At 37.8% G+C, this 18,813-nt stretch overlaps 2 protein-coding genes across 2 annotated transcripts; both read left to right on the top strand.

The window, feature by feature from the left end:
* Positions 1-1,185: 1,185 nt before the first annotated feature.
* Positions 1,186-3,246, top strand: slc25a44b (solute carrier family 25 member 44b; the record flags this gene model as incomplete). Its single annotated transcript, XM_083900785.1, has 3 exons — positions 1,186-1,822; positions 2,532-2,659; positions 3,055-3,246. The coding sequence occupies exons 1-3, from the start codon at positions 1,195-1,197 to the stop codon at positions 3,244-3,246; spliced, it is 948 nt and encodes a 315-aa protein (XP_083756911.1). The 5' UTR covers positions 1,186-1,194.
* Positions 3,247-8,758: 5,512 nt separating this feature from the next.
* LOC310936395 (cellular retinoic acid-binding protein 1-like) lies at positions 8,759-16,953 on the top strand. The gene is made up of 4 exons (XM_083900456.1): positions 8,759-8,866; positions 11,873-12,051; positions 12,643-12,756; positions 16,757-16,953. Exons 1-4 carry the CDS (start codon positions 8,797-8,799, stop codon positions 16,805-16,807), a joined length of 414 nt encoding a protein of 137 aa, XP_083756582.1. The 5' UTR covers positions 8,759-8,796; the 3' UTR covers positions 16,808-16,953.
* The last annotated feature ends 1,860 nt before the right edge of the window (positions 16,954-18,813 follow it).

The following is an 18,813-nucleotide window of genomic DNA, read 5'->3' as shown; positions in this document are numbered from 1 at the left end:
CAAAAAGGTCCCACCAGATGATTATTTTATTTGCTTCCATCTTATAGCAATGGTTTACACATTATAACAATCGTGATTAGCCCCCTTGCTAATCAAAAAGTCTCGCCAGATGCTTATTTGATTTGCTTCCATCTTATAGCAATAACTTATAACGCTAGTTTAATTCAACTGATTCACAAGTCAGTTGAATTAAACTAGCGTAGCATGGCCAACAATGGAGAATAACGTGTTTTGTGTAGTGTATTTGTTTCTCATATGATATCCTATTTTAACCATGGATGTTTTTTAATACGTTTTGTTGGAGGGATATTTATTATCATAATTTCTGTTTGGCCATGAATGCAGCACGTGTGTCATTGGTTGCTTCAGCGGCATAGCGTTTGAAAGGGAACAGGAAGACATCTGACAGCTCACTAGCTAGAAGGAAGCTAACTTAAAAGAAAAAGCAAAGTCTAAAACCTACTAAACGTAATTAATTTGAACGGAATGTTTTGAATCTGCTCTTGAAATGATGTTTGAAGCCAGGATTGGAATCAAGGACTTAATTCTGAACTAACATCTGTCTGATTCGGTACGTATGTGCTAACACCATGTTAACTTAGAGCTAGTTGACTGCCTTGCTAACACATGACACTGACGTATCCAGCAGGTTCGAACCAGGATGTTTCATTTAACAGCTGCGTGTGTGGTAGTTTACATTATTAGGACTTAATATGTGTTATTATTGGCTTAAACGTAGGTGTTTCAGTAGCTATCTGGTGACCTCGCATATCAGCTCGGGTACACTGTGTCCTTTGACCGATGTTGTCACTGGTGTCAAGTACAAACTGTGGTGAGGAGCTACGTCACTGTTGTGTTGACAGAAAAGCTACTCTCGCTGACATAAATATAGGCAGTTGTTATAATTGCTAATTTAGACAAGTGTGAGTGGATATGAATGTGAAGAGGATGATATTGATAAAAATAATTAGAATAATTAGAATACATTTATTTCCCTAGAAAATGCAGTTGTGTGCGTGTGTTTCAGTCAGTGTATTTATATTTGTGAGTCTGTATGTCTCCTGCTGCATAGGGTATCCCATGTGCTGCATGACGTTTAAATACAGTTTTATGTAGTATATTTGTGAAACACTGTTGTTTTTCATGGTGACAGGCAGGACCCAGTCTGATGAGGGGACACCTACAGCTGGCAGAATGCAGCAGAAACGGAACATCCAGATCATCGAGTGGGAGGACCTTGACAAGAGGAAGTTCTACTCTTTCGGGGTGTTCATGACAATGACCATCCGTGCCACTGTTTATCCGGCAACACTTATCCGCACTCGGCTGCAGGTGCAGAGGGGCAAATCGCTCTACAACGGCACTTTTGATGCTTTCTTCAAAATCCTACGCACAGAAGGTGTCCGGGGCCTGTACCGTGGCTTCATGGTCAATTCTTTCACGCTCATCTCAGGCCAGGCTTACATAACCACCTACGAACTGGTGAGGAAGTATGTGTCCCAGTATACCAAGGACAATACAGTGAAGTCACTGGTGGCGGGGGGCTCAGCCTCCTTGGTAGCTCAGAGCATCACAGTTCCCATTGATGTGGTCTCTCAGCAGCTGATGATGCAGGGCCAAGGAGAGCACCTCGCACGCTTTAGAATCAGTTCTGACACAGACGGCAAAAAGCCCAAAAAAGTGTTTGGCCTAACCAGAAACATTATGGCTCAGATCTTTGCTGCTGATGGTTTCCGGGGTTTCTACAGAGGATATTTTGCTTCTTTACTCACCTACATCCCAAACAGCGCTGTCTGGTGGCCTTTCTATCATTTTTATGCTGGTACGTAACTGAAAAGTATGTTTATGTGATACACAACAAAGAACTGCACATATTTATATTTTCACCAAAGTCTGTTTGCTAGTGTTTTGTCATGACCTGTTAATCTGTTTCCACTGCTTTAGTAAATCAGTAGTTAAAGTGAATTCTAACTTTCCATGTGGATAGTAAAAGAGCTACAGTTGTACCCAAACCTTAGCCACTAACAGGGGAGACATTCTATTATGCGAGCACAAGCTATTAGGTATATGGCATTAATGTCTCTCTGCTTTGGATTTACTACTGCCATAGACCCAACCAAAGGTTACCCCATGCTGTCACTGAAAACACAATATTGATGCATTATTTTCATTCTAATAACATAATTCTATTAAAAATAAAAATTAATTTAAGATGCTTTATTAAAGTGTGCCATACTGCAAATTATAAGATCATAAAACAAGAACAATTATCTACGTTTATGGTAAGTTCTTGGCCAAACAAAACTATTCCATGGAACAATCCACACCTAAAGCAGTTCAAGCACTCTTTGCAACATCTGTATTTTTTGCTATATATGTATATTAGCAAACTTTAGCAAACAATAATGTTCTATATTGTGCAACCCGAGGTGGAAACCTTCCTTAAATGTTAATGAGGATTTGGTAACTGTGTTATCTGACATGCCTCTAATGCAGCATCTGTATTCCTCTACATTTGTTGTGTCCTATAGAGCAACTCTCGATACTGGCTCCCAGTGACTGCCCTCATCTGATTCTCCAAGGCATGGCTGGACCTTTGGCTGCTGCTACTGCCTCCACAGTAACAAACCCAATGGATGTGGTTCGAGCCAGAATACAGGTAACTCATCATGTCATAACAGAACAATGCCAAACTGTAGATCAGTTAAAAAATATTCTCAATATTCAACAGAGGAGTCTGGTGTATTTAGCGACAGCACTGCTTAAAGCCAGCGACTGTGAGCCTGAATCACAACCAGTTCTGCCACATTTTAGTTCAGTGACTGTGTCAGACGGGGTCTGCTCTCTGGTCATAGTTTTCATGGACACTTCTTGGTGTTTTCAGCCATAGTGCTGCTGTATATGAAGCCGTCATGTTTAGCTGCTGCTTCGTGGGAATGTCACCACAGAGTAATATTTATACAACTGTGAAAATAAAAGTTCAAACATACTTTGATAATGTTTTGTGGTTAAACATTGTTCCAGAACACAAACTGTCTGTGTGTTTTTGTTCAGGTTGAAGGCAGGACTTCAGTCATCGAGACGTTCAGGCAGCTGATCAAAGAGGAGGGCTTCTGGGGACTGACTAAAGGACTGTCGGCACGTATCATTTCATCCACACCCACTGCCATCGTCATGGTGGTTGGTTACGAGTCGCTAAAAAAACTGAGTTTGCGACCAGAGCTGGTGGACTCGAGACACTGGTAAAAGGTACAACAGATGGACCACGTGTAATCTTAACCCTCAGTGCTGAAGTAGACTTCCAGTGAAAGTCTGAGGGAACAAAATGGCAAATTAACTGTCATCACAACATCAGTCACAGCTGTTGATTTTTATGTACGACCTTGTTTTTAGAGTCAAATAACTAATCAAAACATAACTTGGCAGAAATAATGAACACTTGGGTTTAAATATATTGACGCCATACATATGTTCATGTTAACACTGATGTCATTACAAAATAATGCCATATCAGGATATAAACTATATAGCTGCGTGTTGACACCATGATGTGTAACCAGCTCACAGGATACAGGAGCTATTGTTGTGTAACTTAGGTAAATCTAAATGAAGAATTTCACCAAAGCAACACCTGAACTCGCTGACTGAGGCAGAAATGGACCAATAGCTCCAGTTTTTCTCGGAGCAAAACCTCTGCTTTTCTCTGGGTACTTTGTTGTGGAGGAGAGAAAGATTTACAAAGTGATACAAACTTCAGCTTCCTGTTTTATTACCGTTATTCTTTTTATTTTTAGGGCAACAAGAGATACACAAAAGGGCAAAACGCGGGGTACAACCTGCACAGGTCACCAGTCCATACGGCAACCATCACCTCTCATTCACACCTACGGTCAATTAAGAGTCTTGTCCCATTTACCACAACATGCTACACGGAGAAAACCTTCTTGCTGTGAGGCAACAGTGGTAGCCACTACTCTGCTGTGAGATTTATTGTGATATGATTTTTATCTAATTATTTGTCTTGATGAATGATCTATTTTATTTAAAGCTTACATTGCCAATCCCCGAGGAACACTTGAACATACAGCAGTTTCATTAGATTTAACTGACATGACGGATGATCCGCACTTGAACTTTCATCCCCATCTTAATATGGAGGAGTCGGGTGCATGACCTATACTGCAGTCGGCCACCAGGGCCATGGCTTCACTTACAATAACGCAACTGAAATACCTGATCATTAAAGGTCTACTGTGTAGCATCTATGGTAGTTTTTACTATACATTTCTAGCAGGATTCTGCTCAGTGTTTTTGCTTTTCCATTCAGGATAGTACCTGGTATCAGGTACTTTTTTTTAGCTACCTGCTCTGGTGAGGTTCCAAGCGAGCTGATACTAAAATGCGATTGCGATGTCTGACACAAGAATCAAAGTGAACAATGAAGTGTATTTAAACAGACTTTAACAATCCGGAAAAATACTAATCTCCAACATTTAGCAAGGACATTTGTAAAATCTCAAGATTTAACAGAGGCGTCTGGCGTATTTAGCAACAACACTGATGAAAGCCGGCTATCGTGAGCCGAATCATCAATATTTTAGATCAGTGATTGTGTTAGACGGAGTCTGCGCTCCGGTCATGCAGGAAGTACTAATAATGGAAAAATGACATGCCTGATACCAAAAAGAGTTGAGGCGAGTCAAGTAGAGCCGAGTGGTGCTAGACCTGTAAAATAGAAAAGTGCCATTAGAATGGTTTATTGGCAGAAATCAAATGATACTCTTTCATACACAAGTGTTTGATCGCTTTAAAAAAAAAAAAAAAAAATCTATCTGGAATGTGAAGGCCACAGTAGCTGGGAAGGTTGCTTTTTAGTATGAATGTAAACTGAGATGTCAGTATTGTTTTAACACTGGATATGCAGACACATTGATGCAACATTGTAGGATTAGTTCTCTAGATTGTTGTTTAACAAATCTCTCCCCCACACTCACCTAAGTGGCTGCTGTGTCACTTCCTGAATTCAGAACTAATCTTTTAAAAGGCTGAATCTACATGAGAGGAAACTTGGATTTTCTGTAATCAATGGCAGTTTTTATGTTGTGGATTTATTTGTCCATTCTTTCCCCAGAAGTCTAAACTAAATGATTTTTCCAAGACATTAAACATTCAGTGCAACAGTTGATCAGAATCTATTTCACATACTAATTTACCGTCTTGTTTGCTGAATATATCGCAGTAATGAAGCTGGTTAATAAATGACTGATTATGTGAACGGGTAATTTTCAGGAGCTTTTCATCGTGCTCCCAGTTAAAAGCTGTGAGGCAAAGGTGAAGCAGAAACCATGTTGCTTCATTCACTACTGTGATAGCTGTCGAGTGCAATAATGCGAACGTTTCTAAGAAAAATATGATTGTGTATAATATATATGTATATATATCCTGTAAATCATGTGAATATTCTGACCACAAACGTGTGCTTACTATGTTTTTCATTTGTTTCACCTGAAAAACTGATTATTGTGTCTCATGCAGTTTGTGTCCGTTTTAGAGTATTTTTGGGGATGTAAGCGATTTCAATTTGTCATTTTAAGAGTTATTCCCGGTCATCTTTATTATTGCTAATCACGTGTTGTTCGATGTTGTGTCCTACATAAAGAAAAATGTGGTATGGGGATGTTTTACTCCTAAATTTGAAAGCAGATGAAGCCATAAGGTCGAACAATGACCACTTAAATTGTGTATATATATATATATGTTACAAAGTTATCAGCACTACCTGAACACTCCAGAATATCATGTTGATTCACTTGATATTGTAATACTGAGTGACAGTGAATGTACATGACGACATGTAAATTACACAGTGTCTTTATCCGCTTTGACAATAAAACACGACGTCTGCTGTTAAACCTACAGTGAGCTCTACTTTGTGTTTGTCATTTACTATGACTGAACATTGGAATAGCAGATGTCCTTTCAAATCAAATCACAACTGTGGTTGAGAATGAAATCTTTGTAGTCAACAAGCCTAATACTTGCAATACTTACAATGTTTTTTGTTTTCCATTAAAAGTCACACTTTTATTCATCAAAAGAGTTGCAAAAACGAATAGAAAATATAGCCAAGACATTGGCAAGATTAGAAATAATAATAATAATATATATATTAGAAAAGAATAATTTTGCTTTCGTCAAAGAACCAGCAAAACTGTTTTCAGCTGTGCTAACATCATTGCACAAGGGTTTTCTAATCATCCAATAGCCTTCTAACGCGATTAGCAAACACAATGTACCATTAGAACACTGGAAATGGGCCTCTATACACCTATGTACATATTCCATTAAAAACCAGACGTTTGCAGCTAGAATAGTCGTTTACCACATTAACAATGTATAGAGTGTATTTCTGATTAATTTAATGTTGTTTTCATTGAAAAAAGAGCTTTTCCTTCAAAAATAAGGACATTTCTAAGTGACCCCAAACTTTTGACCGGTAGTGTATATGAGAAACAGAGTGTTGTGTAATAAAAACACAACTGTTCCTAATTTTCAACATGATAACATATTCATAAACACAGCAGCAGAGGGCAGCAGACAATAATCCTACAACTCTAACTCCTTCAATCTAATCTTTATATCCTTATACTCAATGGTCACTTTATTTTGGAAATGGAACCTCCCGAACACCAACAGACAAATGTACTGATGAATAAAGCAAACATTGAGGTCTGCTGAAGCCGACAGAGGCCCTCTTTGAGCTGACACTTCCTGGTGGGATGACAGAGTGCTCCCTGCTCTGCTCTATACATTAATTATCAAGCAGTGTCTGGAAGGCATTTTGTCAGAAAGACTGATGAGGGCCTGTCCGAGCGGGAACAAATCTGACTTGGCCGAGGTTTGAGGAAGGGCCTCCCATTTCTCAGGGGATGTAATAGTGGTAGATGTGTGTGTGTGTGTTTTCAAAATAAAAGGAGGGAAGATTTACACATTCAGAGGTGCGACGTGAGAATTAGACCGAAAAAACACAGTTGCGTAATCTTTGAAATTTGAAGAGCAAGTTTTACTTTGCAACTTCCACAGTCTGTCTTTGATCCACGCAACATAACAAGACGGGAGTTTAAAAGGATTCTCATGGTCTAAAACTGTTTGTTCCTCCTCTCATTTCAAACACACAATAATGTGTTTTTTTTTTTTAGAATTCAGCACGGTCAGATTAACGTCCACAGGGACAAACATTTGACCTGCACTATACTAAACTGCAGTGGATTTATTCCCCTGACGCTCACAAATAAGCCACAGGAACCAAAGCTGAGATGGCTCATCGATCAACCCACTTGACATCAAACATTGCATTGAAATGAAGTTCTTTAAAAAATAGATTTCTAGTTTTACATGTTAGTTTTAAAAAGTAATACATTCACTGAAAAAAAAAAAGAAAACTCAAAATTCCAAGGCAACTTGATGCAATCAATTTTTGAGTTTACAGCCCAACAAAAGTTCAATCAACTAATATTATTTTGTTAGACAAACTTGTAAGTTAGAGTTGTGCCAACTCAAAATTCAACATTTTATTTTTTAATAAATTTTTTACATTATCTGAACAAGATTAGTTAGCCAACTCTAACTTTCAAGTTTGTCTAACAAAATAATATTAGTTGATGGAACTTTTTTAAAAACTCAAGATCTATTGTTGGGCTGTAAACTCAAAAATGTATTTCATCAAGTTGCCTTGAAATTTTGAGTTTTCTCAACTTTTTTTTTTTTTTTTACAGTGTTCACGTGTCATTTTGAGGCTAGAGATCATCGTTTTCTTACACTGATTAACCCTAGAACACCAAAGCGAGCAAATACATTTATGTGATTTTCATGACAACCAAGTTTTCATCTTCATTGTTTTGTTTTTTTTAGAAATTTTTTGTTCCCAAATTCCTAATTTTCCAGTAATTTTGGAGCATTTTTATATGGTCCCCTCATGATGATTTTCTTTCATTTTGTTAGACATGACACAGTTTAAAATAAAAGAACACTACTCAAATGTGTCATGTATTGTCATGTTTTGATATATTATATATATATAAGTACTTTTTTATTGGGTGTATTTTATTATCTCGGGTAAAAATCACCCGGCGTCAGTGATGGTGTTTTGAATTTGAGCGATAGTGTTCTGGGGTTAATAAAATACTCATTCTGCTGAGTGTTACCAATCTCTCTGACTCTGGGAAAATAATAATAAAAAAAGCTTTTTAATGTTCACCACAAGTTTTATTTACCTCCATTGCCTTAGCCTGGAGGCAGAAATCTCTTAACGCGGGTGAATCACAACAGAAATACATGACAGGATTGTGAATGAGAAGATATATTTCAGGGTGAGGCAACCGTTAAATACAAGGTCCTAAAGCCTCCATATAAAAGGAGATGTAGAGGCTGCTGGGAAATGTGCGACACGTGCACCATTAAGTTCCACAAACTCCAGTCAGAGATGAGACATGGAGGACCCCCCAACCAAAACACAATTTAGTGGCATCATTAAAGGAAATCTGTAATGACAATAAATCACCAGGAGCATGTGTGTGTGGGAGAGGAGGCAGGAGGGGGTTTGGTCTGGGATCATAGCACACATGCAGGGAGGAGATGAGAGAGGAAGAGAGGAGAGGAGGAGAGAGGAGGGAGTGTAGGGACAGACAGAAGGAGACAAAGAGCCAGAATAAAGGCAGCAGAGGAGACACCAGACAGCAGCCACAGCAGCAGCAGCAACAGCAGCAGGGAGACGCTGACAACACCTCGCCGGAAAAAATGCCCAATTTTAGTGGCACCTGGAAAATGAAAAGCAGCGAGAATTTCGACGAGTTGCTCAGGGCACTGGGTGAGGACTATCTGATCTTTATTTTATGTGTGATCCTGAGAGTGAACATTACCACAGGTCTGTTATTTGCACTGTAGACCACCATGGCAGAGATGCACACATTACTAAGTGAATAGATTTTTGATTTTCAAAAGTAAACACTGCTAAAACAATTCTGACACAAATGGGACAATGTTGTGTTATTATTATTATTATTATTATTATTATAATAATAGCACACTAGCATTTGAATTAATTCAAACTATGTTTCCAACAATCCACTGCATCATTGTAACTGTGTGACGACACAAGTTTGTATGAAAACATGAAATGTAAGTGACATGGGAGGATGAAGTTTGTTTTGTTTTTTCAACATCTGAAAGTTGATGATTTTTCTTCCCCTGCCAAAGCAATAAGAGGCAAGTGAGAAGAGTTCAATCACAATATGTCAGATGTAGGGTTTTGATTACACTGTGTGTGAGTGTGTGTGTGTGTGTGTGTGTGTGTGTGCGTGTGTGCGTGTGTGTGTGTGTGTGTGTGTGTGTGTGTGTGTGTGCGTGTGTGTTAGATGGAGAGGACACATATTGATCCAAACCTATCCATCTTTGTCAGGACTTTCTTTTTTTTCTTCTGATCCTCACAACGTTAAAGAGCTTTTTGAGGGTTAATCAATACTTTGGTTTTAGGGTTGATGTTAGAATTAGGTTTGGGTTAAGGTTAGGCTCAGGCATTTAGTTGTGCTGGTTACCAGGGTGTATCCCACCTTTCACCCTATGTCAGCTGGGATTGGCACAACCTAAATTTTGAGTTGGTACAACTCTAACTTACAAGTTTGTCTAAGAAAATAATATTAGTTGATTTAATTTTTAAAAACTTTTGTTGGACTGTAAACTAAAAAATTGAATGCAGCAAGTTGCCTTGAAATTTTGAGTTTTATTTTTTACAGTGCAGGTGATTGTACCCATGAAGAAATTAACCTAATTTTACACACTGGACCTTTAAAAATCAAAGATAAAAAGACATTACAACCCACAGCTTATATTAATGATCGAATGAAGTCCTGTGATGGAGAGAAGTCACAAAGTCAATGACATCATGAATGTCAGTGAACTACAGTGAACTTCAAAAGCATCGAGAGCAACTGTATCTGCATCTAACAGGACGAAAGAAAAGATGATCACATGGTCAGTAGCACTATGAAGTCAGTAGATGATGTCACATAGAAACAGAATGAACATCTGGTGCTTGTTTAAAGGAACCAGTCATTCGTAATCACATTATATTAATCATCGTCTTCTTCTTTCTGCTTCTTCCATGTTCTTGCAGCTACTACAACTGCTAATTATAATCATGTATAAGTATCATCATATAATTGAGAGGGTTGATTTTACTCATGTTCTCCTCCTGTCTTGTACATGTGGATGTAGAGTTTATGTGACACATTTAGCTCTTGAAGCTCACCGCTTACACAATATCACACAACTGGTTTTAATAAGAAAAGGAGGCGGAGACATCAAATTCAAACTTGTTGTGCGTGCCCTGATTGCACCTTGTGAGTGTGGGTGGTGGCGCACATGTGAAGGGGTTGACCGTTTTTTTCCAAGTCATTTGTAGGACATCATCTGGCACAGTGTATCCCAGAGCCAATCAAAGCAAACAGCAGCAGCATTCCTCTCTCTCGTCACCTCGTCGTACATCATTTCTGCTGATTACGGCCTCACCTGCAGCTACAGGCGGATCCTTTGTACTGTAATCGTCTCCTGACAAAACTGTATTTATGCTTAATTATCTCTTGAGCTTATGTAACATTGCAAACGGAGCTGCTTTGATGCAAAAGAAAACATATGTCGAACAAAAACAGTTTTTATCTATATTATCTATCTAAGGCAGAGGACTCAAACTTGTGGCCCGCAATCGACTCCAACACTTAAGATCAGTTTCGTCATATCGGATCACGAATAGGTTTATATTGTGAGCTATGTATTGTCCATATCAAAACACAGTAACACTTTAGATTAGGGAACATATATTCACCATTAACTAGGTACGTACTAACATATATAAGTTGCATACTAGCCCTTTATTAGTACTCATTAAGCACGTATTAACACCTTATTCTGCAGAACCTTATTCTACCTCTATTACGACATGAATTAAGATTTTTTTTCTACATAAGGTGTTAATATGTGTTTAATGTTTACTAATAAAGGGCTAGTATGCTACTTATATACATGTTAGTAAGCACCTAGTTAATGGTCAATATGTGTTCCCTAATATAAAAAACACTTTTATTTATTTATATCACTTTCTCAAATAGTTTGACTTTTTTCCCTTGACGGTCGGCCCCCTACTGACCAAACTAGACACTCAGTGGCCCCCAGATCATTTGAGTTTGAGACCCCTGATCTTAGGAAGTAGGATGTTGATATTCAGTATCTGTCACTGAAATCACTGGATTAGATAATCCAAAATCCCAAAATTTCACATGAATGCATCTCGAAGCTCAGAATGTAAAAACAAGTGTTGGCTGTTTATTTCTGTACATAAGCACAGACTGTTTTATTATACATTATGTTTATGAAATGGTTGGTTGTGGCTAGCTGGTAAAAGCATCAGCACAAGTGGGATGTTAATCAGCTTAATAATTAAAAAAAGATGTGACACATTTGATTTCTGGGAACAGTTTATATGTCGAGTCCTACTTCTGAGTCAAAGTCTGACTCCAGTCCAACTAAGTGCATACATGCAGGAATAATCAGACTATGAATCGCATTATCCAGGTGTGTTAGTACGATTTTAGTCAGACTATGTGTTTAAGCAAACCAAATTATTGTCTTAGTCCGACTAAAATTGGATGTGCATGCATGTGAACACATTCAGTCTGATATCAGTATCAGCAGATACTCAAGGTGGTGGTGATATCAGAATCGAACAAGAAAAAGTTGTTATCGAGACGTCTCTAAGAACTCAGAATCCTCATCTGTCTTTTGCTTTCATTTATTTACTATTAACTATTCTTGTCTTCAGGCGTGAACTCAGTGCTGAGGACGATAGCGGGGGCTGCAGCGTCCAGGCCCCATGTGGAGATCAGACAGAACGGTGAACAGTTCCACATCAAGACCTCCACCACAGTCCGCACCATGGAGATTGACTTCCTCATTGGTGAGGAGTTTACTGAGGAGACCGTGGACCGCAGAAAGTGTAAGGTAATTTCATGTGACGCGCACAAATCTGCATTTTCATTTTGAAATAATCAAATGTGCCGTAACACGTGAAAGACAGAAAAACTGTCAAACTATTCAGCTGCATGAGTATCTCGGCCAAAGAGGTTATGTTTTCGCCGGAGTTTGTTTGTTTGTCTGTTAGTTAGCAACATAACTCGAAAAGTCACAGATGGATTTGGATGGCAGTTTCAGGAAATGTCCACAATGGGACAACCAGGAACAAGTGATTACATTTTGGCCGTGATCCGTAGACGTTATCACTGGTTACAACACTCGCTGTCTGGCCCAGGTGTGCCGGCAGGGTGTATTTTGTAGGCACTGAGCTGCCTTGGCAGAGGTTTGCGCTCTCCGAGTGCTTTTCTGTTCTCATAATTTGATTGAAGCAGTTTCAATTTCTTGTACAGAAACTTGTCATCTCAGGGATTACCTGGATGTGGATTAAAATGCATCCTTCAAAGACTGATGTCAGAAAAAAAACATAAACTCTCCTCATTGATCCCTCGTCTACCACTCGGTCAGGTGAGTCCGGACAGTAAATGCAGGAAATCTCATTAAAGTGCTGCTTTTCCGTAGAGCTTGGCCACGTGGGAAACGGAGAACAAGATTTACTGCAAACAGACTCTTTTGTGCGGCGACGGCCCAAAGACCTTCTGGAGCAGAGAACTCATAGGAGATGAACTCATACTGGTGAGTGGTAACTTACAGTCTATGGTTTTATCTAGAAACGTGATGACAGACACATGCAGGTGGACTGAAGACTCAAAGCCTCAAGTGAACCCAGAAAGAATAACTCTGACACCTCGGAAACTGTATTTCCCTGTTGTTTGTCTTAGAAAAGGTTCTTTCACAACACTCTCCTCCCATCGACCCGAGCTGAAAGATGTTTGTTTTCATCCCAGATTTCTCTGCAGATCAATGAGCAGATGTTTGGATGAAAGTTTGACCAGTTGTCAAATTTGGCGGTGTCCGTATTTTCCAAATGTGTCACTTTCTGTTATTAGTATTTTGCCAAACAAGAAAACAATTAAGAGATTCACTAAAGGTACAATCATCAACTTGAGTTCTGCCACACCAGTGAAGCCTCATCTGAAGAAGGAAATGTACTGATTTGAGAAGATTAAAACATCCAACACTTCATATCTGTATGGAAAATATGAAACTACAGGCTGCAGCCGTTTCAAGTTAGCATAAGGAGCTAGCTTGTCTAGCTCTGTGTGACAGTCATAAAATCCAACTGCTCATTTTTCAAACATCTATCAATATTTGACACAATTTCCAACATATTATGGACAACTAATTGATTATTCAATAAACATTATTGGCAGAATGATTTTTACGATAATAAGTTGCTTCCTTGGTGATTAGCATTTCACTTTTTGGCGATATATAACAGATATAGATATATATGAGTTTATTAAGAATCTTCTGTAGTGAAATCAACATATTTTATATTAACATACATACATTCCTGAACAAAATCTTAAGATCAGGGGAAAAGTATTCACATTTTGCGCTGGTGGATTGTAATTAGTAGAGCTTCAAAAATGCTAAAAGAAGAAACAGGAGCAAGAAACAAAATAAATTGAATGGACAATGAGACCTTTTAAGGCTCTTAAACTTTTGAACAGCCTGTTTGAGTTTAAATGCAGTTTTCAATAAATTGCTTACTTACAACCAGGTTAGGATCCAGTGTATGTCACAGCAGAGGTGGATAGAAAATAGCTTTCTTGAGCAAAATAAATTAGCATTACAAAAAAAAAAATAGCTGTAGAAGGCGCTAGGAGGAAGCAGCTTTTTCAGTCTATTGTTTTAGTCATCAGTCATATCGGCGGATCTTGATAGGTTTGCCAATATCCGATAATACATTTTAATATCAATATCTGCTGATACCGGTATGTAAACCAGGGCGTGAACTAGGTTTTGGTCCAGGTTATTGATGTGTTTCATCTGGGTCTTGAGACTTTTTTTTTTTGGCTCTGCTGGTTGTCTTGCATCACCACAAAACGATTTGTTTTTACTACACTCTTAGAAATAAGGGTTCCAAAAGGGTTCTTCTACCAGGGCTGAGGTTCTACCTGGAACTATTTGCATCTGAAAAACCCTTTCCCAAAGAAAGGGTTTTTCAAGGGTTCTTGGTAACACTAATAGTTCCAGTGAGAACCATTTTGATCCAGAGAACCCTTTAAAACCCCCTTCCTGAATAAAGGGGTTTAAAAGGGTTCTTGGTGGAACCCTCCAAAAGGGGTAAAAAAAAGGTTCTACCTGGAGCCAAAAAGGGTTCTCCTATGAGGACAAGCCGAAGAACCTTATATGGTTCTACTTAACACTTTTATTTCTAGTGTAGCAGCAAGACTTCATTGATTATTCGATTGACAAAATGTGACAAATAAGCAGTTCTCCCAAAAGAAAGGTGACACAACTGCGAAGGTTACAGCTTTTGAGATTGTTGAATAAAGAAGACATTAAGAGAACAGTTTGTGTAGTCAAAGACAAGAATGATTAGTCAGACTGACAGAATGCAGGCAGAAACAGGCCCTAAAACTAGATTGATGTTAAAAAAGCCATAACTGGGTGGTGACAGCAGATGTGAAAATGTTTAATGATCTTGTCAATATTTTTCCAAAATACTGTGTAGTTCCCAAGAATGCTGTGAACTCCCATCATTGCCATAATATGTCTATCCTTCCTTTGCCAACTGAGGGAGTGGATAAACACGTCTCTTCATATTTAAAATCCTGAAATGGAGGCGAGGTTTGTTATTCTTGGTCACTTGGTGTTGACCTGGTTTCATGACAAACAGTATATTGAGTGTATAGAGTAAATAATGTTTTGGTAAAGTCTGCAGCAGCACCTTGAGATTTCAAAAGAATACAGGGATTCATTCTCACTCACATACGTTTGCTGTTAGACTCTACATTCCACACGGCGTATCACGATCTTGCATCCATCAGAGACACTTCGGCCTGCAGTTCCTGGCAAATCAAGACCACTCACACTGCACTGTTTTTCCTGTAAACATCTGGGATTTAACGGGCTTGGATTTATTGGCCAGATGGACAACAAAGCTGAATCCATTTTGGCTTTGATGACAAAGTCCTCTTTGCTGTGACTAACCTCTGCAAAGGCAATCAGGGAAACGTTTCAGTGCGGCTGTAATTTGGACTACGTGTTGGTTTTCAAGCACAGAACAAAAGCTTTGACTTGAACCAAATCTGTTTTTATTCAAGATAAGGGAGTGCACGTCTGCGGAGTGATGGGCTGTAATCTGAGTCACACATGGGATTGGGATATAAGAAACACACAACGTTTCAAAGAAAACATCTTGATTCTGGTGAAGGAAGAGCTCAGATATTATGATTTTGACATAAGTCCTTCATATTCAGCCCAAACTAATGAATTATAGAGATGTTTAGATTAGACTGGGTTACGATGAGATACAGACTGAGGAAGTCATGCCCCAGAGATCTGTGCGACTGAGGTCAGAGGCTGCACACAACAGTCAATGACAGACATAATGAGTGTTTCTATAATCACTGACATACTGTAGAACATAGCTCAGACTAATTATTTCATGTCACAATGTCAATGCAATGACGTTAAAGCTCATACACATCACTGCTCTTCTTTTCATAGTGTGAATTTCCTGCACGTATATGAAAAAAAATGCTTTTATAGAATATGAATTCAGCAATTAGTCAATTATTTGACAAGGTGAGTGACGGAGGGAAAAGGCTGCCTGTCTCTGATTCTGTGTGCGAAGAAGTCATTTGTGTCATATTTCAAGCAACACTTTTGACTGCACCCATAAACAAACATCTCATCTACTGCAGCCAATTCATTCTTGAACTGTTGCTCAAACCAATCATGACAGTGAGTGCATGAATAAAATGAGATAACAGGCCCCAAATACAGGTGACATTCTGCACAGCCCTAAATGCAAATGCATATCCTGATTTAACCCTTTAACACCTCACCATCAAAATGTGTATGGACTTTTTGTTGTTGTTGTTGTTGCTGATTTTAACCATAAAGGGCCTGAAAATGTCCTGTGAGTAAGTGCTTATGGCCATTTTTTGGAATCTGGAAGTTATTTACAATTGACTGCATGTTAAAATGGTGTATTAACAATTTAAAATGAAGAACAAAAAGTTGTTTTTTAAAAAAACAAAACAAAAAAACCCCCCAACACACTGTAGTTGTACACTTTGAGATATGAACATAACAAAACATATTTAAAGTAACGTGAGTTTTTGTCACACAAGTATTCCAAAAACAGGCCCAAAAATACCATGTATGGACATTTTTCCAACTCTCTCCTCTCTGGTGGCAACAGCGTGAGTGGATCACATTATTACCAGGGTCTTCTTGCTGCAAAGACAAGATCGCTAACCACTACGCCAACCGTGTGGCCCCTCAGTGATCAGTGATCACGGTGTTGATGTTTCATCCACTTCATGCCTCCCTTGTACCATGTGCCAGATGCCTAAACTCTATTATCTGGATATGATGATGATGTGTGGCGATGCAGTACTCATATTTGAGGATTTATTTATATTCATTTATAAAAAAATGATATGATGATTATCCTACAGTTTCTGTTTTTGTTGACCACTGCAGCTTCTGTAAAACATGGTGGCAGGATGATCTTGGTAATTCATTTTTGTTCTCTCTCCATTTTTTCTTTCAGATTATTGGAGCTGGCGATGTGACGTGCACAAGGACCTACATACGTGCATAGCAAGTCCAACACATTAACTCCATGTCTCTAGTGTGAGAAATCTACACATACAAATCTCAAATAATTAGTTCTGACATTCAGCATTATGCACCTTCATTAAATTACAACTTCAGCTGGATATTTGTATACATGTTTTTTTGCATTTGTAATTCCCTTTACCCCAGAAAACAAAAGGTAACCTCCAATCAATTCTACATAGAAACTAAATTAATTTAAGGTCTCCATCATTAACACAATGTCAGTTTAAGATTAAAAAAATCAATAAAAAAATCACAAACAACCATTCAGGGAAGTAAATCAGTGTTTGTGTGACATAAATAAACATTTTCAGATATTTGACTCAAAACCTGGAATTAAATATTTGCCTTTTAAGATGTCTACCCCACTTGTGCTTGTTGTCATTTTATTAGTTACAAAACTGACAGCATTTAGTGAAAGACCTGCATGTAAACACATCAGCAGCAGTGAAAAAAGAAGTGATCAAAACCACGTTTGTTTCTATTCAGATAATAGTTTAATGTAAAACACCATACTAACACGTACACAGGTACAACATCAAAAAAAAAAGCAAGAGAAAAGACAAAAGGAATGCGGTACAAACGATGTCTTTATGTACAACCAGCTCGACTCACTGGACTTCTTATGGGATTCAGTAACAAACACGGCACAGTTACAAAAATAAAAAAAGTGCTCCAGGATTGTCTACAGCTGAATCTAAATGCTTTAAATGCAGGTGAATTTTGAAGGACGACATGTTGCTAGTCCGAGTTTCTGGACTAAAACCTTCACGTTTCATGTTAAAAGAAAGGCATTTCGTATCACACAGTAGTGTGATGGATATCTGCCCACTTCACCTCAACTACAATATACATATATGTATATATATATATATATGTATATATATATATATATATATATATATATATATATATATATATATATATATATATATATATATATATATATATATATATATATATATATATGTATATGTGCATATATATATATATATATATATATATATGTATATGTGCATATATATATATATATATATGTATATGTGCATATATATATATATATATATATGTATATATGCATACGCACACATACGTATGCATAGTATACACATAGGCATACGAATGCATACGTTTACACATACATGCATACGTATACACATACATGCGTGTATATATATATATATATATATACACATATATGCAAATAAATATATATACGTGCACACACATATACATATACTCATATATACATTATACATACATATGTGTATATATATACACATATACACATATGTATACATACACATGCACACACACATATATATATATATATATACAGAAAAAGAACAGTTGACCTCCCTCCTTTAAGGGAAAACAACATTCACATGTGTATTTCAGAAGGAAACACAAACCGACAGCTTTAATTAGGTAATGAAGTGCGACTGAAGGAATTATTGCTTGTTTGTACTGTTTAAACTCGTTAAACTGTACATGAGTCGCATGGACGACATTCACTCATAAACCTACTACACATCTGTCAGTGTTTGTCATCAACACTGCACATAAAAACTAAACACACCTCTCACGTCCGATCATAGCATTTGGTAAAGTTTGAATAGAAGAAAATAAAAAAGGTTACGATACTGTTGAGACGTCAGAAACTAGGACATAAAGTGTAATTTCAGGAGAAGAACTTGCTGCTCAGCTACATTCAATCAGCGTAAAAACATTTGAGTGATACTGAGGAGGGTTTGGAAAAAGTCAAATGCAGAGACTCAACAACGACAACACGAGAATGACATCAGACCACAAGGTCTGTAAGATCATTTGGTAAAAAAACAGTTCAAATGGTAACACTTTATAATAAGTACACACTATCAGCATTAGTTAAGCATTAATAAATATTGAATTCATCATTTATAACACATGAGTACTCATTAGTATGTAGGTTATAAACACAGTTCAAAGAGCTGGTTTGTTGGATGCTGA

This window comes from Microchirus variegatus, assembly GCF_963457635.1.
Source record: "Microchirus variegatus genome assembly, chromosome: 14".
NCBI lineage: Eukaryota > Metazoa > Chordata > Actinopteri > Pleuronectiformes > Soleidae > Microchirus > Microchirus variegatus.
This window is presented reverse-complemented; position numbering and strand designations above follow the sequence as displayed.

Coding starts and splice junctions, on each gene's coding strand:
- LOC310936395 (XM_083900456.1), top strand. CDS start 8,797: ATGCCCAATTTTAGTGGCACCTGGAAAATGAAAAGCAGCGAGAATTTC. Junction 8,867..11,872: donor CGAGTTGCTCAGGGCACTGG/GTGAGGACTATC, acceptor TCTTGTCTTCAG/GCGTGAACTCAGTGCTGAGG. Junction 12,052..12,642: donor TGGACCGCAGAAAGTGTAAG/GTAATTTCATGT, acceptor GCTTTTCCGTAG/AGCTTGGCCACGTGGGAAAC.